Consider the following 23177-nt stretch of genomic DNA (forward strand, 5'->3'; position numbering starts at 1 on the left):
AAAAAGACAAAGTCTGCCTTTTTAACTGAACTGCAAAATTTATTACAGTGGTTTGCTCCTGACAAGGAAGTTGGTAACCTCCTGCCTCGGAATGCGGGGTGGGGAGTGGGAAGGGGAGGGATGAGCGGGAGAAGAGGATGTGAGAGTCATAGAGAGAGAGAGAGAGACACTTAAGGACACTTTTCATTTTCTGAAAATAAAATATCTTTTACCTCCAAAACCATTTTCTCCAGTTCTTTAAGTTCACAAAAAGAAGGTGAAACTGAACCACAAACTTCAGGAGGAAAATGCACAAACGTTGAAAAGCAGAGACAAACATGCTCTTCTGCATCTAACAAGCTTCCATAGACCACGCGGCTCCAGGCGCAGCATCCACAGCTCCTCAAGGCACCAGCTCTGCGCAGAACGAGGAGCAAACCCCTGCCGTGGAGAGCAGCCCTGACCCAAGCCCAGCCACGCGGGGCCGTGCGGGGCTGCCCGGTGGGGCAGGAGCAGAGGAGAGCGTGAGACTGAAGGAAAGCAGCAGGGACAGTTCAGCATGTCCCAGCTCAGGGGACTGCACCCCCCCAGCACTGCCCTCTTGGGTCTGTGAGCCCCTGTTCCGCAATGGGCGAGGAACCTCCAGCGCTTTGCTTGTGTCTTCAGCACAGCATTTGCTGTCACCTGGGGACACGCAGGGCACAACAGGGATCCAGCGGCTCAGCCCGATCCGGCGTGAAGCACAGGGCAATTCTTATTATTCCACCCAGCTACTTGGGCAGGTAAATGCAGGAGGGGGCTGCAAAGCTCCCGCAAGCCCCTGGGCATGTGCTGGCATGGGAGCAGCTCTGGGCTCTTTGCAGCCTGGACCTGCTGCTGCTGCACAGGCCAGACACCCCCCCTCCCTCCTGCTCTGCCACCAGCCCCCGTGGGCAGGGGGGGACCGAGTCCATCCCTGGTCCCGTGCTGCTCTGTGGGCCCTGCCTGGGTACAGCTGATGGCTGGAGTGAGGCAGGACCTGCACTGCCTGGGGACACCACCTTGGGGCCACCCTGTCCTCGCACTTCAGGTACCAGCTCGAGTCGCAGTGCTGATGCCACCTGGGCACCATGACCTGCAAAGCTTTCCAGCTGCAGGGACGTTGTGCTGGCAGGGCCATGGCCCAAATTGTCCCAAGACAGTCCCCTGTTCCCAGTACCACAACTCTTACAGACTCCGCAGCAAAGCTTTGACATCCCAGGGGCAGGCTGAACATGGACACCCATGGGCAGTGGGCACTGCGGCTGCCACAGGCTGCAAAGCCATGGCCTCCAGCACCAGAAAGCACTGAGCAAACGAACCTCAGCTGAGGGCTCAGCACTGCCTGTCCCTGCCTGCCCTCGCCTGGCCAGGTAGCAGCGGGGTATAGAGCAGACAGCACCTCGGGGACCTGGCACAGCTGTCCAGTGCCACCATCCCCAGCCCCCGTCTTCTGCCTCCGTGACAGTGCCTGGAGACACCCCAACTGCTGCAAAACCACCGCCTGGGGGGTTCACCTCACCTTTCCCCTGCCCTGTGCACGAGGAGCCCTGAGACATGGGGCAGGGTTGGGCGAGCGATGGCAGCAGTGGAGAAACAGCTGGCAGGGGCAACAGGAGAGGAGCATAAACAGAAGAAAAGCCATGACAGGCTTTACCCTTCCTTCGTGCTGCAGAGCCGGGTCAGGCAGGCGGCAGGTCGGGCACTGCGTGTGCAGAGGAGCGGGGGCAGCGCTGCTGATGGGGCAGTCTGGCAGCTGACTGCACGGCCCCCCAGCCATCAACTGTCCTTACCATGTAGTAAAATAAACCATCTGGACTTTTCCAATAGTACAGGTTAAATAGCATCACTGAGAGAGGCAGGTTGGAGAGGCAGCACCGGCCCGCCAGCCCCGGGCGCACATCCTGCCTCACCACGCTGCTGGCGGCCGTGCTCAAGTCCGCTTGGCGTGCAGCATCTCGATGAGGAGGTTGTTGCAGGGCACCTCCCCGCTCAGGTGCTTGTGGTACAGGTACTCCTCCGCCTGCATGCTCAGCGCCCGCACCTCTGCCAGCCGCAGCAGCAGCTGCCGGAACTTGTCAGTGGCGTGGGGGTAGTGGCAGACCGTGTACTCCAGCAGCGCCGCGTTGGCTGTCTCCTGAGCTTCCTTAACCAGCACGTGGTTCTGCAGGTACTTCACGTCTGCAAGGGAGGAGGAGGATGGTGAAATGGTGCCAAACCCACGTGCCTGCCCTACCTGTGCCATGCTGCAATGGGTACACTCACACTCCTGTGTCAGCGCCCCTTGTGCATGAAAACACTGTGCACCCACATCCTCACCGCCCAGGAAGATGCAAAGCCAAAACATGTTACTGGCTGCATCCACACGCGTGGAGCCGCTGCCATCAGCCCCCTCTAATTCCTGAAGGTCGAGGAAGCGGCTGAATTAATTCCCCGATAAACCTCGTCTTTCCAATGTGGCAACCAGGCTTACCAGCCTGGAAACCCTAATCCTCTGCACTTTGCCAGGGCTGCAGCAGCTCTCCCGTAATCCCGCTGCCAGCCCCGCTCCCTGCAGGCAGCAGCACCCAGGCGCAGGCAGGACCGGCAGCCAAGAGGCCACTGCAGCCCGGGTGGCAACACAGCAGAGCCGGGCGCTCACAGCCCCGGGGCAGGGTTTGTCACTGGGGACCATGGCCCAGGCTGCTGGGCTGGGGTTTCTCTGGGCTTTTGGGGCAGCCTGAGTGGGGTCTGTGCCCCAAGGATGCTGCAGTGCTCGGGCAGAGCCCAGGGGGCTGCAGGACCCGCGGGACACGTGGCCGCTGGCCGTGCCCATGGCGGGGCCAGGCGCTGCGTGGCGCAGGCATGAAGTGCTGCAGGTCATGCCAAGATGCACTTTATCAGATCACCCTTCCCTTTTCACTCCGGTGGCACATTTGCTCCCATTGTGGCCATCTCCCTTCTACCCAGGTTGTTATGAAATCTCTTTATCTGCATAAGGTTATTGTGCATGTCATTAAAGAAAAGAAGTTATATTGATAAATGTCAAATCTATCCCCTGAGTTGGCTCAACAATAGCTAGTTCTACTCGATGAACTCACCTGGTTCTCTGAAAGACCCTATTCACTGTTTAATTGAATATTTGAATAATCTTTTCATTCCTGCAAGGAATAAAGAATGTTGTCCAAATAACATTGACTCACTTCATTTAGAGACACTGCAGCAGTTGCAAAGACTGTCCTGTGACAAAGCCTCCCATCACACATACAGATATGCCTGGGATTATTTCTATGCCCTCAAGTGTTCTTCCTATTCACAGCTCCTTTTGTTTGGGAGAAGCTGCTGATAAATTGCAAACGCTTAAGGGAATGTGGGCTATAAAAGCCTCTCTTCCTCCCCTCCCCAAGAGTAGCTGCTTCATGAATGTAAGTCATGAAATCGAATGATAGGTCAATCCATTAAGGCTCTATTAAGCCCTTCTGTAGAACAAAGCTAACCTGTGCCGTCCTCATAAATATTGCTATTTTGAGAAGCCCTAATTTTAATTAAATCTCTTTACCTGCTCAGGAGAGAAATCTATTTAGAACTCAAATGGCAGCTCTTGTGAGCGGGGCTTGGCTTTGATTGTGTTGTGGCAGAGTGGTAAATGTGGAAATTCTCTTGTTAAAGGCAATTACATCCTGCACATAATACACAATCCCATCCTCTACAGCTGAGCCTGCGAAGGGCAAATTACTCCAAGTGAGCTCTGCAATATGGAGAGAAAAAGTTGGATTTGGGGCAAAATGATGTATGGGAAGATACAGCGACTTGATTCCACGTCCTCCCTGAAAGCCACTGCTCTGGGGAAGCAGAACCGCAGCTGCACCCGGCAGAGCAGCCGCCAGTGCTGGGACCACGCTGCTCCTGCTCCTGTGCCATGGGGCGCCATGGGGCAGCACACGGGATGCCAGCCCTCCCGGTGCTGCAGAAGGGCCTGGCTTGGGCATGAGCCCCACTGGCTCCTTTATTGCGCAACCTGGGCACTGTTTGTGCCACACCTTATCACTGTTTGAACAGCACTGTCGTATCTAATTTCTCTGGATTTCAAAACAGCTCCAGAGGCAAGGAAAGCTCCGGGAGCAGAAGCCGCAGGTGCAGGAGAGGCCAGCAGCATGGCCCCCGCACCCCGAGACACCCACCGTTCCTGGCCCCCAGGGCACAGAGCCACTGGCAGGAGCAGAAGTGCAAGCACAGCTGGAGGCGTTTGGACAGGCACAGGGACAGCGGCCATGGAGGTGTGTGAAGTGAAGCAGCCGTGGCAGCAGAGGTGCGAGCCGCGAGCACGGCGGCCAGCTGAGCCCCTCGCAGACCCCAGCACTGCACTCATACCAGGAGGGGAGATCTCCTGCTAGGACAGGGCTGAGGGGAAGGTGTCAGCACCAGTAATGAAGGTGGACGGGCACCCTGTGGTCCCCGTGGTGCTCAGTACTGTCCGAGGCCACGCTACAACACCGAGGGCTGAGATTGCTCTGGTGGGACTCTAACAGGCATCTCTGCCTTGGGGCAGTGCCCGTGGGGAAAGAGGAGCAGCCCTGGCCATGGTGCATGGGGAGATGCTGCCCTCAGGAGCAGCGGCGTGGCCAGGGCAGGATCTAGGGCAGGATTAGGGCAGGATCAGAGCAGGATCAGGGCAGGATCGGGGCAGAGTCACTGCGCAGTCCTGGGGCCATTGTGGGCTCTGGCAGCAGCACTTGCAGCTCCCATGTATTTTGTCTGGGTGAGCCGGCACCGTGTGAACCCGTCGCCTTGGCCCGACCGCAGGCCCCAGGCTGAGCCTAATCAGAGCCACAGGCAGCTCCTGCCCGCCGTGCACGGGCCCGCTGACGCAAATCCCAGGAGATACGGCCGTCCCCGACACTGCTTCTGTCAACACGCCTGTTTTGCTGCAGCTGTATCAGCCGGTTGTTTCCCTGCCTAGTGCAACAGGCGAGTGACCAAAACAGGCTCCGCTCACCCAAGGGGTTGGCAACATCCCCCACAGTTGGGGACAGAACCTGGCCCCACCGCAGGAGACGTTTCAGAGCCCCAGCAAAGTGTGGGAATCAGCAGGTCCAGCCCTCACTCCTGGCTCCTCATTGAAAGCCCCTTGGTCACCCATCAGTGCAGCAGCCGGTACAGCCTGGGCTGTGCCTGCTCCCTCCAGCCGCGCTCCTGCAGCCCCAGACCCCATGGCAGCATGTCTGTGACCCCCAAATGCGGCCGTCCCTCATCCCGGTGCTCCCCACAGCGGCACTCACCGAGGCTGAAGAGGATGAGGAATTTGAGGCAGACGAATTCCTGCTGGTCCACCTGGAGTGAGTGCAAGTGCAGGACGAGCTCCTGCGCCCGCAGCACCAGTGAGTTCAGGATGGAGCCAGCCTGGGCTGCGATGGTCGACATGTCCACCTGTGGGGAAAGGGACAGCATCAGCCACAGTCACCCTGGCACCCCCAGACTCACTGCAGGAGACTCCATGCAGAGCAGGAGCTGTGCACCAGCCACAGCACCCACTGCAAATTAGGGGTTGATGGGTGAAATGGGAACCCCTTTTATCCAGCCCCACTTAAAGCAGGGGAGCCCTTTGCAGAGTGCTGGCATCGAGGGCACCCACATCTCTAAAAATTGTCCCTGAGGAGGGAAGGGGCCCCTTCTCACACCCAAAGGCAGAAGCTGGCCAGTGGGTCGGGATGGGATCATCTGCACAGGCAGTCTTAAAGTGCAGCAAAAACAACTCAGCCCCCAGCACTGGGCTGGCCACGCTTGCGCAGAATTAAGGCAAAAGTCACCCCCATGCCCCCTCCAGCCCCACCAACGCAGCTGCAGCCACCGCCGCCGTATGCAAGGGCCAGCGCTCACCTCCTGGCCGGTGACGAGCAGCACGCTGTGCTCCTTGCCATGCTGCAGCTGCCGGTAGACGTGGTCGAACACCAGCAGCTCGCTCCAGCAGTTCTGCAACAGCTTCATCTGGTCACCCACCTGAAAGAGTAGAGCCACTGCTGATCCCCCGCATGTGGGGCACGGCCGGGCTGCCCGGGCTGCGTCCGCTCCCTCTTGTTTCCAGCTGGCAGGACAGGGCTGGGCTGTCCCCATGCCCACACCATCCCTCCAGCCCCCAGCTCTGGGTCCAAGGGCCAGCTCCACACTCCAGCCTGGCAGCAGTGACAGCTCAAACTCACACATCAGCCACGGCTCAAACTCGCACATCAGCCATGGCTCCAACTCGCACATCAGCCACTGCAGCACGTTGACACATTCGCACTGGACCTGGACAGGACCCACGCCAAGCTGTGTCTCACTCGGAGCACAACAGAAAGAGTTTCTAGCAGTCAAAAAATAACTTATGTTCACTGCTCACATGCCCAGAAGTAGAGCAGCAAGTCCTGCCACCACCGCTGTTACATGAAGCAGAGTGTGGATGAGCAATGCCTTGGCATGGATACGGTACCAGCACGCTGTGTTGGAGATGTGACATAACTCTGCCTCCCTTTAGGGCCCCAGGTGACCTGATCTATGGAGAGCTGCCCAGCCCAGCTCTGCTTGCAGCCCATCACAGCAGCACATGGGGAGTGTGGGGTCATCACCCACTTCTCCTCCAGTCCCCTCAGGTGGGCAGGGAGAGCTGGAGCTACACCCCGGTAAGGAGGACACTGGGCAGCTGTGCAAACCCAACCTGGAAGCAACTCGGCACATTTCGGTGGCATTTGCTGGCACTTATCAGCATGAGTTTTCCCCCATTGGGCATAACATCCCCAAACGACACACAAATCTTTAACAAAATGACTGCTGGCCGCATCCCGGGACGGGAGGGAACGTGCAGCTGCTGCACAAAGGCCCTGTGTCTGCAGGCAGCCCCTCTGGATACTTTCAAAGGAAAGAAGATAGCAATCCCCCTCTCCTCCCTGCCCGGGACGGCAGGGTTCGGGGGGGCACAGAGTAGCAGGGCTGTGGGGGAGCTGCCGGCTCCGGGGCATCGCTGCGCCCTACAGCTGCCACCAGCCCCTGCCCACGCATCAGCACACGTCATCACCTGCACCTTTGCATGTGTGCCAGCGTGTTTGTGCAGACACAGGTAGAAACATCCACAGCTGTGCTTTCAAAGAAATGCCTGCAAATGCCCCTGGTAAAAAGCCCAGTCCAGGACACAAACCGCAAGGACCTCCAAAGGTCTGTGGGAAGCGGGTGGGCTGCAGGCAGCACCGGCCCCGGCAGGATGAGGTGCCAGAGCCAACGGATGAGTTTGGCAAAACCAAGAGCCACGCCAGGGCTCCAAGCCCAGACTTGGGGGTGCTGCCACCCCAAGAGCAGGCAGGAGGCACCGCAGGTAGGTGCGTCCCCCACCGCCCCGCCGACAGCCACCACCGGCTTGGAGCCCTCCTCACGGCTGCCCGAGGGACGCCAACTCCTTCCTGCAAAGAGCTGAACCCCCACCTGGCCGGAGCTCCCTCCCCTGCACGGCTGGTGCGGGGCAAGGGCCGGGGCTCTCAGCAGCACCTCCCTGCAGAGCAGATCCGCTGCCGGTAGAAGAGCTCCGCAGTGCCATTGTGCTCGCTGCCTTTGATGGAAGGAAGACAGATGCAGTATCACAGGACTGGATAATACCCTCGTTTTGCTGAAGAGTCTGCAATAAACCAGCACTGGGAGATTGCAAAAGGAATAGAAGTCAGATGAGAAAGAGCTTTATGGTCTCAGAGCCCGGCACTCCGCGGAGCCGCCAGGGTTTGTTTCTCCAGTGCGGTGGGTGGGCAGTCCTGGAGGCGCAGCAGCGTGGGGAGGGAGATGCGGCGCACGGGCAGCGACGGCGGCCGGGGCTGCAGAGCCCAATCCTGCCCCATGGCACCAAACCTGCCCGCGGTGAGGTGTGGTGGGGCTCCAAGGCCGGGCTCACCGCCACATCGCCCAGAGCAGGAAAGGAACCACGGTGCATGGCCCAGCAGCACAGGCCAGCAGGTTCCCATTCAGCTGCTGAACAAAGAAGTGGGGAAAAGCTTGTTCTGTATCAAAACAAAATGGAGATTTTCTACATCTGTGATTACATCCGCCCCAAGCTCCTCCGCTGCGGCTGAGTCCTGGCTTTGTTTTGGAAGCTCCTTCCTGTGCCTCATTCCTGAGCACAATGAGCTCCGGAAAGGAAAGACTGAAGCATTTGCACTGAAAATGGTTTTAAAAAATTCAGCTTTTCCAAAAAGAAGCATTTCAACATGCCATGGTGTAAGGGGACATGGTTGGGAGTGTGATGGGGTGGGCTGGGGGCTCTGGGGCCAGGCAGGGCTCAGGGACATCTCCAGGGTCCCCAGCCCTGCCTGCAGCCCGGCACCGAGCTGGTGTCCCCGTGGCCCGGGCTGGGCGGCAGCGAGCATCCCACAGCCCCGCTCAGGCAGTGCGGCTCCAGCGCGAGGGTCCCGCCAGGTCACCTCCCTGTGCCCAGTGCCAGCCTGGCTGCCTGGGAGGAGCGGGGGTTAATGGACACCACTCAGAGTCCATCAGCCCTCCAGCCAGACAGCACACACGCACTCTTGCCTTTAAAAGTTAAGCAAAGGATCTTCCTCTTTTAATGTCAAGGCTTTTCAATGGAGTGCTTTATCAAGGGCCTGATGCAAGCTGTCTTTAAGAGGCAATTTTTTAAAGCAAACATTTAACCCATTCACAAAACACAGCAGCAAAATGCTCCCTGTGTGGGGAGAGCTCTCCCCTGCCACCCGGCCACCAAAAGTGCCCTTGGTGCTGACGGGCTGTGCCCCACAGAAAAACGCATTTCCCTGCAGCAAAGGGGCTGGGACCAAGGGACAGGGGCAGGCCAGATGTGCCAAACCCCACAGGGACGGTGCAGATCTTACCCCAGAGATGCTCCCCAGGCTCCTCCCAGCTCACTGGTGCAGGATCTGCCCCAGCAGCTCCCGCACACGGCTCACAGCAGCACCCTGAGCTGCAACCCAAGCAATTACTGGGCGCGAGCAGGACCCATCACCTTGGCTACCGAGAAGTGAGAAAGCAGATTACCAGCCACCCGCAATCAAAACCCCACACAAGCCTGAGGTGTTAATGGTCAATGCAAGCCCTCATCCCCCTGCCCAGATACCACTGCGTTGGGCATCCTAAAGCAACAAACCATCACAACCAGTGGGGCATGGCCAGGATCTCCTCTCCCTGCTGGCAGAGCACGTTGCTGTGGCCCTGGGTGCTGTTTTTTGCTGGGGCTCACAGGCTGCAAGGCTGCATGAGCATCGTGGCTCTGAGCCCGTGCCCAGAGCGCGGGCAGGGCTGTGCCAGCGGGACACGAGCCGGCAGGGAAAGCCGTCACATTTCCCCCAGTGCATGGGATGCTAAACATTGCTGCAGCGTCTGCAACCAGAAGGAGATTTTCAATCTGCCAAAAACGCTCTGGCTGTTGGCCAGGAGATGGGGTCAAGATGACCCACACATGCGAAAGGCAGAGAAGCAACCGGCTACAAATCGGCTTCATCGTGGCTGTGGGATTTCTAACAAGATGGCAGGGAGAGCAGCCCAGCAGGAGTTTCTCCATCTGTGGGAGCGGTGCTGCCCTCTGCCAGCCCCTCACCAGCACTTGCCCAGGGCTGGGGGGTTTGCCCCATCCCCACGGCGAGGAGGGCTGAGGAGGGGACTGGGGTCAGCCCGTCACCCCGTGACCGTGCTGTGACCATGCTGTGCATCTCCACCGGCAAGAGGGACCCACCGCACACCCAGCCCAGTCCGGCCTTCAGGCTGAAACTGCGGCAATTTGTTTAACATTCCTGGCTGCTCATCCCAATCTAGAGTTCACCGCACCCCTGTGTGCACGATATTTAGATGTACATACGGCAGTAACATCTATATACACCAGGCACTGCAAGATACCTCCATACAAACCAAACCAAACCAGGCACAATATGAGTGTGCAAGTGTGTATGTATATGCACATCTCTCTGTCCGTCTCTCTCCATATATATATAAAAAAATTACATCTGAAAGGACAAAGTTGCCTGAGACTCACAACCCAACAAAATATATTTCACCCCCAGCCCATATTTTTCTTCCTGAAGAGATGCTGCAAATCTTCCCTCAGGCCTGACACATCTCATCTAGACTCAGTTAAAGTTCGTATTTATGGGCGTCAGCGCTGACCTCTTCCACCTCCGCCCGCGCGGCCTCGCGCCGCGGCTGCCTGGCCGGCCCTCGATAAACAAGCAGGGCCCCAAATCCCCCTCTGCCGCGCGGCATTATTAGTCTTGCCTCCGAAGGCCAGCGCAGTCCGTAATTCTCTGCCTGGTGACACGAGATGAGCACTGCGACATCAGTCTCCCCGGCAGATTGGCATGGGGACCCTCGTTTGTCAGTGGCAGACTGACAGAATTACTGGCCCTTAAATGAAACGATATATCTGGGAAGTTAAATCTGTTTTCAATCTGACTGCCCCGCGCCTGCGGGCAGACGTGGCGTGTGAGCCGATGTCAAGAGGCCATTAGCCCATCTCCCCCCTCCTTCCGCGGGCGCAGCAGCGGAGCCGGGGGGGCTCTCCCCAGCACCTCCACCCTGCCGGGAGGAGATGGCAAAGCACCCGGCCTGCTCGCTGGGCTGCTGGTGTGAGGACAGGAATGGGCATGAACATGGGGACAGGAACGGCAATGACCTGACAGCTCTGGGGAGACCTGCTCCCGCTGTCCCTGGGCAGGGAGCAGAGGCTTGTCCTGGTCAGGCATGAGCCAGCAGGTCCTCATGTCCCCGAGGGTTTCTCCCTCCTCCCCAGGCTCCCTGCGAGGCTGCGGAGAAGCCAGTTGGCTGCAGAACAGCCCTGAGGCAGGAGCACAGGCGTGCTGGGGAGTGTTCAGGCAGGGGGTGCTGTGCATGGGGTATCTGCCTGCAGCCCCACGGAACTGCCTGCATCAGGGTCATCGAGCTCTGGGATCGCGACTTCACACCGTGCTAGTGGGCTTTAGGGCAAAGCCACAAACTCTGCGCTAGCAGGAGTTCATTTACCGCCCCAGCAGCTCTTTACTTTTCTCTGCCGGGCAGGAGCAGAAACGGGGTTTCAGGAGCTGCAGATTGGCTCCTGCTGTCCCACAGCTTCTCTCCATGTGCCCAAGGGAAGCCACCACCTCGCACCAAAGAGGACATGCCGTGCCGGGGGGTGACAGGCAGCCCTGGGTTGTCAGTGACAGACCCAGCTGAGCTCCTGTCCCTGGGGCACCACGTTCCGTGTCCTGGGCACACCAGGGGACATGCCCTGCTCCCAGCAGGACGCCATTGCCTGTGCCCAGGTGAAGCCACTGGCACTGCCATCCCCCCCAGAGCCCCACAGGAGGAGACGCACACGCCAACACGGATTCACATGGAAACAGCCTATTTTGGTGGCACAATCAGGCTGACAATGGAGTTACAAGGCTACACGGCAATGCAGCCGGCAGCTGAATTTACACTGTTTACAATATCTCCTGCAAAACAACAACCACCCTGTTCCCAAAATCCAGGCTGGACACTGATATGATTGAAATGAGCCTGACCCACCCCCACAATGCCGTTTCCTGACACTGTTCTGGCAGCCATGGGCTATTTTGAGCCACGAGGCTCTGCTACACTGGGTCCCATGGCACCCTGCAGGTGGGCAGGGGAAGAGTCTGGCCCTGTTGGGGACGTGGTCCCCACAGCACGCAGGAGGAAGCAGATTTTGGCCAGAGCCAGGTAGCACAGCCTCACACACAGAGCACAGGAAGGCACCTAGGTCTCCCAGCCACCCTGGGACATGGCTCTTTGGGTTTTGGCCACATTGCAAAATTTTGTCCCATTTTTGCACCAGTTTGGGATCTCAGGTCAGCCCAGGACAGAAATGTAAAACAGCTGAAAGTTTGGCAAGGTTGGCAGAATGGCAGAGGCTGCCTTACCTCTGCTAATCCACCCCTTGGCCCTACTAAGTATTTGGGGGCATTTACTAGATGGGATGGCCTGGCGGAATGGGGGTCAGCACCAGGTCCCCCAGCCAGGCACGCTGATGTGCTCCTGGCAGCAGAAGTGGCTCCGGAGGAGACCTGGTGGTGTCCCCTGCCCTGGCTGCCTGGTGCTAATAGGCACCCACCTGACAGTATCGATTTTCCTCCTAAAGGCAAAGGAGAGAATTGTCTCAACTATAATTCCTCAACGTTACATTTTTCAATTATATCTTGAGCTTGACACCACAGTCACTCTGCCGGTGATTGCCTCCACACCTGCCCCCGCCGTGATGAATCTGAAATCATTAGCCCCACGGTAACAGCGGGAATCGCTCCAGCCCCGTCACATGGGGAGCCGGCAGCGGGACGGGGACACAGCAGCAGGTCTGCAGCACGGGCAGCCCTGGGCTCGTGCCCGTGGACATTTCCACTTCCTCACAGCATTTCAGCCCCAGTCTTGCCTGTTACAGCATCCCATCCTCATGATATTTCAGCCCCAAACCTACCTGCCTCCCACCACCCACACAGTGCAGCATCCCTCCTCCCTGCCCTCTCTCCTACCTCCAGCTCCTTGAAGAAGATGCAGCTCCGTGCCCACTCCACGATGGAGAAGAGGGTCTGGTCAGCCATCTTGCACATGAGGCCGAAGGTGCTGAGCTTCTCATGTCGGCCTTTGCCCTGCTCTTGCTGCAGGCAGCCCAGGATCCGCGCCTTCACCTGCGCCTCGTCGGGCTCCAGCTGCAGCAGCTTCAGGATGACGTCGGGGATGTCAGGGGGGGAGCTGCTGGGGTAGGTCTCTGGGTACACATAGGCTGGTGCAGACTCGTGTGCGTTTGTGTAGTGGTCCGGGTACTCAGACTTGATGGTGCGGTTGGGGAAGGAGGGGTAGTGGTAGCTGGAGAGCGGTACGTGGCTGGGCACAGTCATTCCCAAGGAGGGCGTCCCATAGGGGCTGCGCTCGTAGTCGACGGGCGTCAGGGCAGCAGGGTTGGGCGGCAAGGTCTTGGACATGGCGTGGATGCTGTGGATGGTGGAGGACAGGCTGTAGTCGTTCTGCACCGGGGACATGATCTGAGGCACGGTCTCCAGCTTGAAGCCATTGGCACGGATCAGAGCTTTCTTCTGCTGCTTTAAGGCACGGTCCCGCTTGTACATGGGTCCAAACTTGTTCCTCCCTCCGCGCATCCTGTCGGCGCGCACGGCTGGGGGCAGAGAGAGGGCAGGGGCTGCAGTAAACCTGCATGGAGGGAGACCAGTGCTTCCACATGACACAGAGGACAAGACAGGGGCAAATCTGGGGGCCAAATGGGGCTGGGGGGCGCGGGGGAGACCTTCCGAGAAAGCCACTGGCAGAACTGTGTCCATCCCAGCCCAGCTGTGCACACCAGGGACACGGCACAGCAGGTTCAGGTGCCTGTCCCTGGCTCTTGATCTGCTGGTGTAAACCTCAGCACCTCCAGGCATTGCAGGAAAGGAAGAGACATTTGCTTTTAACTCCAAAATGGGCTGGGGGATAAAGCAGCTTTCGTCCCTCACTGGTTGGGGGACAGTCCATGAAGCCTGAGCAGATGGTAGGGCTTGACACCAACTTTCATTTTTACAACCCCTGACTGTGAACGAGCCCCAGGGGCTCAGGTTCACCCGCAGCCAGGCTGCACCAGTGCTCTGGTCCAGGTGGGGACACCGCACCCCACGACACAGCTGTGCCAGCTTTCAGGCAGGAGCCTGCCTGTCCCTACGGGTATCAGCCACAGCCGAGGGGCTCTGCTGGAGCATCCTGCTGGTGGAGTCATTCTGACAGCCCCATCGCAATCTCATGGCTGTAGCAAAGCAGATGTTCCCTCTGAGCCCACAAAGAAACCCAAGAATGTGTCAGAGCACGAGGGAGCAGGTGCTTCTCTGCAGCAGGAGCTTGTCCCTCTGCACCGCCCCGCTGCACTCCCTTGGAGGAGCTTCAGCGAGCCGGGAGCTGGTCGGCGGTGCAGAGGGATGGAGGAGCGCACGCCAGCGAGCACAGCCCGCACACTTTGCATCGAAGGGAAAAAACCCTCTGCTAGTTTGTGTCCCCCCCGACAGCAGGCGAGTCTTGCTTTTGTGTCTCAGCTGTTACCTCTGCCTCCCTTTCGCCTCCTCATCCTGCGGCCGCTGGAAGCACAGCCAGCCCCCCAAGAGCCAGGACACCTCCCAAACTCTCCCCAGGCAGGCTGGAAACGCGGAGCATTGGCCGGGAGCAGCAGCATTTCCAGGGCGAGCAGGAATGTGCTCCCAGGGGAGCCGCCCTGCGCTTCCTCCCTCATTCTTTATTCATGAAAACAGCATCTCGCTGGGAGCAGGGCAGCCAGAGACATCGTCTGAGGTGGTGGTGCCACGGCCCCCCTTTCGGCAAACCTGCCCGCACACCTCTGGGCAGCAGACAGCTGCCCCAGGGCAGTTCCTAACAGGGGTACGGGAGGACGGCTGCAGTCGGCGTGTGTGTGAACCATTTCTGGGACCCCCTGGCACAGACCCCTCACGCAGCCCAAGCTGGCACCGGCGGGTCTGGCACATCCTGGCAATGCCAGAGCCCACGGGCAGCCCATCTCCCACTGCTCTAAGTAATGTATTGGCACCGCTGCTCGAGGCCGGGCTGGGCAGTGCCGCTCTCCCCGGTCAGGCTTCACTGCAGCGTCTCTTCAGGCACTTCAAGGGGTGCCTGTGTCAACACTGTCCCCAAAATCAATCATCTCGGGCTTGCTTTTGGTCCTGTGGAGCTGGAGGCTCAACTTCTAATTCCCTACCCAAGAATAAGAGGAACCAGGAAAGGTGGGCTCTGTTTTTACCACAGGTCTCTGCTGAGGAGCTAACAGCTGGAAAATAAAAATTCACAGTCACTACCCTTAGGGGCTATGGGACAAAACGAGCTTCACAGCGAGCAAAACTGCTGAAAACACAGAGACTGTGCCTGTCACCGCGGGAGCCACCCCAGGCGCTGCCCCTGCCTGCCTGCCCCCAGAGCCCCCAGCCCCTGCCCAGTGCCCCAGCTCTCCTGCAGCACCGGTCAAAACTGCCGGAGCACACACATCCAGGGCACCAGTAACTCCAGTCCAGGGAAGAAAGCGAAACTGGGAACGGTTTGGAGATGGGGCTGGAAGCCAGCCCACGCCGGGATTTTGCCGGGGCTGGTTTGCAGCTCGTTGTTGTGTCTCACTCCCGCTCCTCCGCTCGCAGGCTCGCACTCTGCTGTGCGGTACACACGGTACTTTCTGATTAACCCGCACTCTGCCCTGAGCACAGTGAGCCCAACCAGGTGAGGGGGCTCAGCCCCACCGACACATCTGGCCGCTTTTATCTGCTGCAAAATGTAAACGATTTCAGGGGAGAAGAGGCGCGGGGGCAGCTGACTGTGGCAGAGGGGAGCTCCTTTCCGTGTCTGCTTTTGCTTTGCAGCCGCTTCCCAGCAATCTGTCCCACTGAATGTATTTTGGTGGCCTGTGCTAAGTGTTGCAGAAACCACAACACACGACTTGGGCATGTTGGGGTCCAACTCTGATATCTCAATTGGGGTCGACTTGTCTGACATGAGTGAGGTGGCGGCCATGGGGGCTGTAATTGCACTCCCTGAGAGTCAGGCAGCCAAGAAATCTGTTATACTAAATGCCACCAACAGAAAAAAATGTAATTCGTGGTAGGTCTGCAGCGGTTTTATTGCGAGCCCCGTTATTTTTAACGTTTTCCTTCAGTCTCAGCTTCTGAAATTATGTGCTTAAGGAAAACAATAATTTCTACGCTATTTCCCAACCTTTCTGCCAGCAAAGAAAATCCTGGAAAGTTGAAACCGCACCAGCCAAAAACCCGCGGGGACACGAAACAAAAACAAGAAAAGGAAAAGCAGGAGGCGACGCGAAAAAACGAATTTGTTTTAAACTTGAGATAGAAAAACGGAATCGAAGCGGCCGCGGGAATTAGCGGCCCGGGGACGCGGCGGGGGCGGGCGGCCGCGGCGGGGCCGGCGCGATCGCCACCGGGGAACCGCGCAACCCGTGCAGTCCCGTCCGCCGCCCCTGGCCCCGTCCGCGCAGCCCGGCCGTGCCCTGCCCTACCTTCCAGGCGCATCCCCACCGTGAGGCACTTCTGGAAGCGGCAGTAGGGGCAGCGCTTGCGCTGGGTCTTGTCGATCTTGCAGTTCTGGCTCTCGGTGCAGGTGTAGTGCTTGTTGTTCTGCACCGTCCGCTTGAAGAAGCCCTGCGGCGGCGGCGATGCGTCGAACACCGGCACCGGCATCCCGGCACCGGCACCCGTCCCGCCGCCCCCCGCCGCGCTCGGGGCTCCCGTCGCTGCCGCGTTCCCGTCCCGCCGCCGAGCGCGAATCCGCCGCTAACGAAAACGGGCGAGAAGCGATCCGGGGGTGGCCCCCCTGCCCCGGCTCCTGCACGGCCCCCTCCCCGCTCCCCGCACAGCCCCGGCCCCCGCTCCCCGCACAGCCCCGCTCCCCGCACAGCCTCGCTCTCCGCACAGTCCCGGCTATAGCTCCCGCACAGCCCCGCTTCATGCACAGCGCCGGTCCCGGCACAGCCCCAGCTGTGTTTCCCGGGTCCCCGCACAGCCCCGGTCCCGCACGCCCCGGCCGGCTCCTACCTTGCAGCTCTCGCAGGTGAGCAGCCCGTAGTGGTACCCGGAGACCTTGTCCCCACAGACCGGACAGAGCTCGTCCAGGTCCTCATCATAGGAATAGTCCATCCCCTCCAGCGGCCCTGCTGCGGGACAAGCCAATGGGTCAGCGGGACGGGGCGGGCGGGGGACGGGGACAGCGGCCCCGAGCCCCTGCGCTGGGTGCGGAGCAGGAGCGCGGCGCGGAAGAGACCGAGCGGCAGGTGCCGGAGCCCTTTATAGCGCCTGGAAGAGCATCTCCATGTTGGTGCGGGCGGGCGGCCAGCCCCCCGGGGGCTGGGAACCTCCTCTGGGGAGAGCGGGCGGCTCACAGCGCCGGGGACGGGGCGGGGGCGGAGGGACCAGCCTGCCCGGGGACACGAGGACACGGGGACGGGGCCGCGCTCCGTCCTGCTGCCAGCCAGCTGCCTGCGGGGAGGTGCTCACAGAGCCCCGAGAAACCTGCGTGAGGAGCGCTGGGTTGTGTGGCACCTCCTGACACCTCCTCTGGGACCACTGCTAGTGAGGTGACAGTTCAGACCTATTGCCGGTCACCCTGTGCCAGCCATGTCCTGGTTTCCCTGTCAGACAGAGGTTGTTCACCACCAGTATTTAATTAATTGCTTCACATTCAGGGATTCTTAACGAAATGTTCCACAACGCCAGCAGATTGGCACAGGAGCATCCATGCTCCCGGCACGTCCTGTTCATCAGGACACTCCCAGGCTGGCTGTCCATGCGCTGTGGCTCAGGCCCTCGGCCACGGGGAGCTCGAGGCTCCAGCTCCATCTCAGGCACTGGAGCTGAACTCGTCCCGACAGCTGGGCCATCCACTCTTATCAGGAGCCCCTTTGTAGCTGGTGCAGACAGATCCTGTCCCAGCAAGGGCAGCGGCCGCTGGTCCCACACGGCTCGTTCCAAACATCTCATCCCGCACAGCTGATCGCACACAGCTTGTTCTGCAAGGCTCATCACACACAGCTCACCCCAGACAGTTCACCCCACGCAGCTCATCCCCTGGCTTGCCACACACACCCGCTGCACCCACGGGTGCGGCGGGTAGGAAGCGGCACTGGCAGGGAGAACGGCAAACAGGAAACGGGCTCAGCGGAGCATCGCTCCAGAGCCACCAGGAACGGAGCCCAGGCTAAGAATAGCAGCAGAGCAGCCCCGGTGTCGGTCAGCGCTGTTTGGCTGGGAAGGAGCGCTCCCACCGCCGGCGGAGCCCCTCGGACACAGCCCCCACACTCGCCGCGAGCTCCTGGGGGAGCTGCCGGGCAGCTGCAGAGCAGGACCTGCCATCCGGGAAGAGGAGCCCAGGAGGGGCTGCGGGTCGGGAGAAGAGCCGAGCAAACACTGCGAGGAACAAAAGCAACTCGGAGCTGAGGGCTGCGGTGCTCACCGATGCGGGATGGGGAAGGGACATGGGCTCAGCCAACCCTCAGCACTGAGGGGTCCAGGCCACCCCCCATGCCTGCTCCAGGGTGTGGGGGCTGCCTGTCCTTCCATGGGTAACACACAGTGCTGGGGTGACCAGGGACCTCAATCCACCTCCCGGTTGGGCTCCCAGAGACCCTCGGCAGCCAGATGTGCATTTCTGGGCAGCAGCATAGCTGAGGGGCCAAGGCTACTGCGAGGCCTCACTCCACTGCCCACGATGAGCAGAGCCGCCATCCCAACGCCTGCTGATGGGGACGGGAAGCAGAGGCCCACGCACGGCTCCCGCTTCCTTGCCAAGCCCTGCCGTGTCCCCAGCTCCAGCCTCGGTTGCCACCGTGCCAGGGAATGGCGGCAGCGGGTGGGAGACAGGCAGGATGAGGCAACCACCGTTCTCCCCACAGCCAACTACTCACCGTGTGTGGGGCCAGCGAGGCAGAAGAGCCTCCCTCGCACCACCGGCCGGGAGCTGCGACTTGAGAAGCCTCCGCGGGGTGCTGGGCACTGCTGCCCTGTCCGTCCTGGGCTGGGGGATTTATGGGACCCGTGTCCGCTGGGAAGGTGTCGGGGCTCTGGCTGCGCACACACGGTCCTGGGCAGGACACCGGCCAATCTCCTCCCCGTGGGGGCCAGGCTCAGCCGGGATGGACCCACTTCGGTGCCTTATTGGCTTCTGTGGGCACGTGACCGCGCTGAAAAACATCATAATTAAGCTACAAAACACTGCCCATAAACTAGCATTAGAAAGTGACAGCAGAGATAAGTGGGACCCCCACAGCAGATAACGTGCCAGGGGAGAGAGACCCCGCGGGGAGGTGGGGGGCACGGGTGGGCGGCGCGAGTGCGCCGGCACCCACAGCCACACTGATTTACTGCCCCGGTGGGAGGGAGGGGGCCGTGGGCACGGGGCAGGACACATCCAGGAGGAACATGAGCCCACAGCACCCAGCCAGCACTGAGACCTGCAGCTGAGGGGTCTCCACCGCAGGGGAGGGCGGGAGGGGGCTCCTCCCTGCACGGGGCTCAGTGCCTGAGGCCACCAGCACCCACAGCCAGCAGCCCCACGCGTGCCAAAATGACGCTGGGGGAAAGTGGGTCCCCCTGGGTGGAGGACGTGGCGGGGCAGCCAAGGCCCTGCAGGGGAGGTGTGTTTGCTACATGGGTTCTCCCACACCCCATTGCCACGTACGGCCCCGACCAGCGGGCACCGCGCCGGCTGTGGGGTTTGGATTTCCAGTCACTCTGAGACAACATGAGGGCAGCGAGGCCACACGCTGTGCTGAGAGGCCACAAGTGACACCTCGTGTCCCGCCAGAGCAGGGACTTGCTCCCGTCGCTGGCCCTGCACTCTGCCCGTCCATCACCGCAGCGTCTCCCCTGTGTTACTGCACAGGGCTCACTCTGTGCCCTGTCCCATGGCCACAACAGCCCCGAGCCCCCATGTGACACAGTGAGGGCTGTGCCACGGCTGTGCCCCAGCTGTGCCGTGGCTCTGCCCCAGCCTGGTGGCCGCTGGCACCCGGTGCACACGGTCAGACCCACCACCCTGGGCTCTGGGGTCATGGAAGGTTCTTCCTCCCTCGGCACTGATGCAGCTCCAACGCGGTGTGACGGTGACAGGTTCTGTGGTGCAGCCACACTGAGGGGGGCTCCGGGAGCCACCGGGGCGGCGGGGAGAGGAGCAGCAAACTGCACAGCCCCGCTTGTTTTTTCCTCACTCTGCAGCTGAAAAGAGAAGAAAAACTTATGAAAACAGCTCTGGAAGAAGCGCCAGGCCCGGAGCAGCTTCCGCCCTGATCCCCAGCAATTATCAGCCACATGCCAGATGTTCCGACACGATGCCAATGTCAGAGAAAATAAATCTGTGGCAGGTTCAAGGTCCCTGCTGGGCCGGCACGCAGCGCCTCGCGGCTCAGCACCGCGCGAGGAGGGGATGGAGCTGCGGGGCGGCCACGGCCGCTTCCTCCCGCCCAGCATTGTTCCCCCGGGAAGCCCCAGCCTCACACCGGCCACTTGCTATTTTTGCAGCAAGGTGCTTTCAGGGGTGAATACGTCCCCGCTGGCCTTGGGCACTTTCCTTTGCACGAGCCCTTGCCAAGGCCGCAGCCCAGCTCCCGCAGCGGGCGCACAGCCCCGGGTCAGGGCCAGCACTCGGGTCCCAGGGCAGCCTGGCAGGTCCCGGCCAGCAGCCGGAGATCGGATTTGGTGAGGGCGGGTTTGGGGAGGCAGCTCCAGAGCAGCCATGCAGAGACCAGGCAGAGCCAGGTCCTGGCAAGGCAGGCACATGGGGCTCCAGCAACGAGGACATTCAGGCCCCTCTGCAGTGCAGGTCCCAACAGCGACCTCAGGGCCCCTTGCAGCGGCAGCACCGACCTCGTGCCTGTGCTGTTGTTCTCCTTCCTCACCCTGTGCTGTGCTTGTGCTGGCACGTGGGACCAGCAGTGCCCGTGGGGACCCTGGACACCCCCGGCAGGACCGGCCAGCACACAGAACCCATGCCGACAGCTGCACGCTGCCCTGGGGCTGCCTGGGGACAGGGAGAAGGTTCAGACTGGGGTGACAGTTTGGTGGCCATAGCACCCAGCAGGGAGGGACACGGTGTCCCTGTGCTTCCAGTCACATAGGTCCCCAGGGACGTGCTGGGGAAGGGTTGACTGATGTCCAGGGACAAGGACGGGCCCCAAAGTTGCTGCCCTGTCACACTGTTGCCTCAGCCAAGGGACCAGCACAGCCTCTGCTTCGTGCTCCTGCTGGGCTCAAGCACCAGCACAGCCCTCACCAAAGCCCCGGCTCCCAGCCCAGTGTCTGCCCTGCTCCATCTCCTCCCAGTTGGGCTGTGGGGCCTGTGTGGCCATGGCGGCGCCGGAGCCCGCGGAGCCCACAGAGCCGCAGCACCCACCACAGGCCGCAGCCACGCTTTGGCTCCTCACTGGTGTGTAGCCTTGATGTTCAGCAAAGCAAATCTGCTTCTCGGATTTTATCTCCATCCACTCAGCTTATCGGCGGCGGGTCAGCCCTCCTGCCTGTGCCACGTTCCCGGAGCGTGCCTGCAGCAGGTGTGGTCAGCACTACTGTTTGCCAGATCGCGCTGCCTGCGCTGCCGGCTGCCCGCAGTCCCTGACTCCGGGGCCCGCACCGATAACGTGCATGCGGCGAGGACTTTGGCGATAGCGTTCCCGATGACATTACCTTGTCCTCCGCATTCTTCCGATGCCACGCACGCCTTCGCTCGGGGGCGCGGGCAGGCCCGGCGCATGGCGGTGTGTGCAGATGGTGCGCAGGCAGCGCCGCGAACGCTGGTGGTCTCCTCCCGGGGGAACTCATTGACATATCAGTCACATAGTTCTGCATAATTGGGACTTGGATGCAGTCTCTCTTTATGTTTCCTCTTGGCAGTTGCCAACAACATGAAGCACTCCTGGGTCAAAATGACAGCCTTTTGTTTACTATTCCTGCTTATGTGCCTCATTTTCTTCAAGGATAAGAGCTCTTTATAGGAATCTTTATTGTGATGAGGTTAGCAGAGAGAAAGATTTCTCTCCAGCTTTCTCTCTCTTTCACAGCTGATTAGTGGGGTCGGCCCGCAGGGACAGCAACATGGAGCTGGAATCCAGCACCCGCCTTGTGGTCCCCGCAGTCACAAGCCACATCTGCTCAGGTGCTGTCCCACCCCTCCAGCACCACTCAGGGGCCAGGGCCATCCCATGGCACCGCTCACCCCCAGTCCTGGGGGGCTGCACCGAGGGAATGCCACCAGCCCAAGCAATGGCACTGAGAAACACAACCACCTCCGGGAGCTTGGGCAGGACTTACCAGGAGCATGTACCTCTCAAGCACGCTGTCACCGTCTGGCCATGGTGACCCAACCTTTGTCTGACCTCCACAGTGATGACCAACCCCGTCAAAAACACCGAGAGCAATTCTTGTACCCGCACAGGGCAAACTGAGACGTGAGACTCACGCTGGCCCAGTGGAAAGAGACCCGCCGGTCTGCTGCACGCAATGGACTGGTTTGCAGGTTTGAACTCCAGAAGGACAGAAACTGGGCAAGAGATGAGGAAAGAGGTGAGAGCAAATGGTGACAAGATGGGGAGAAATTCAGGGAAGAGACACGGACTGTGCTGGACATCCATGAAGTCCTTCTGAGCCCAACAGGACATGCCGAGGGACCAGCCCGGCCGCGCGGTGACCCAGCCTCACCTGGCAGCCCTGTCCTGGCCGCTGGCCCTGGGGTGACACTCCTGGGAACAGCAACTCTTGTCAAGAGGAGAGCAGCTTATCCTTGAAAGTTACTTTGTGAAGGTCAAGAGTGGGATTGTGACAGAGCAGCCTGACAAACGCATCTCCCAAAGTCCTTGGGCCCGATAATGTATGTCCCATGCAATGTTGACACTAGTGATCCACCAAAGATCAGGTTAACAAGTTTGACGTTAGTGACAGTGTGATTTGTTCAGCGCTGGCTCTGAATTCATAGAGCGGCTGGCCTTCGGTGATAAACTATTGCACTGCGCGCACGAGGCTGTGGCAGTTGTCACCAGCTGGAGCACCGAGATGAAAAGGAAGCAGAGCTCTAATCAAAATACAGTGGTCAGCAGAGGTTGAGCTGAAAATTAAAATGTGCTGGTACTTTTCCCGCTCCAGCTCGGCTTTCCAAGCAGCCCGCAGTGCCAGCGCGAGCAGAGGCTGCCCCGGCGCAGCTCCAGCGGCTCCTCACGGCGGGGACAGACCCGTCACCCCACGTGCGCAGCGCGTCCTCTGCCCCCTCCCATGACCCCCCACTGCTGACCTTCAGGCCTCCCCGTGGGGAATAAATCCAGGGCGGCACTGTGTCAAAGCCACTCGAGCTGCACCACAGAGAACTGCTGTAAATAAGAAAAATTAACCCAATAGAGAGGGCAGGAGATGCGGGAGCGCAGCGCGGAGGAGCGGGGCAGCGCAGCTCACGCGGGGATTGACGTGAGGATGCGATAAACCCTCTGGAAGGAGCGGGGGGCGGGTTCTGTGGTGGGGGGAGCGGGTCCCTGTGAGCTTGGGGGTGTCGGGCACCATGTTGAGCAGCCAGGTGGGGCAGAGGCAGCGCAGCCGGGAGGTCCATGGGGGCCCCTGGGGAGATGGGGCAGCTTGGGGCCAGCAGCAGCGGGAGCAGCTGTCGGGCTGATGGGGAACCCTGCAGCTGGGAACAGGCTCTGCCCCCACAAA

The 23177-nt window shown here is 60.2% G+C and overlaps 1 protein-coding gene across 3 annotated transcripts; it reads right to left on the reverse strand.

The window, feature by feature from the left end:
- Positions 1-18: 18 nt before the first annotated feature.
- On the reverse strand, positions 19-18550 carry NR5A1 (nuclear receptor subfamily 5 group A member 1). 3 transcript variants are annotated; one of them, XM_065854020.2, is made up of 7 exons: positions 18395-18550; positions 16530-16648; positions 15995-16136; positions 12477-13117; positions 5854-5973; positions 5256-5403; positions 19-2178 (listed from the first exon to the last, which is right to left on the reverse strand). In XM_065854020.2, the coding sequence occupies exons 2-7, from the start codon at positions 16629-16631 to the stop codon at positions 1931-1933; spliced, it is 1401 nt and encodes a 466-aa protein (XP_065710092.1). In that variant the 5' UTR covers positions 16632-16648; positions 18395-18550; the 3' UTR covers positions 19-1930. The 3 variants fall into 3 exon arrangements, with proteins under 3 accessions (XP_065710092.1, XP_065710094.1, XP_065710095.1); XM_065854022.2 differs by having other exon boundaries at positions 16530-16645; positions 18395-18541; XM_065854023.2 differs by lacking the exons at positions 15995-16136; positions 18395-18550 and having other exon boundaries at positions 16530-16649.
- Between the last annotated feature and the right edge of the window lie 4627 nt (positions 18551-23177).

The sequence above is a fragment of the Patagioenas fasciata genome, chromosome 20, assembly GCF_037038585.1.
Source record: "Patagioenas fasciata isolate bPatFas1 chromosome 20, bPatFas1.hap1, whole genome shotgun sequence".
Classification (NCBI taxonomy): domain Eukaryota; kingdom Metazoa; phylum Chordata; class Aves; order Columbiformes; family Columbidae; genus Patagioenas; species Patagioenas fasciata.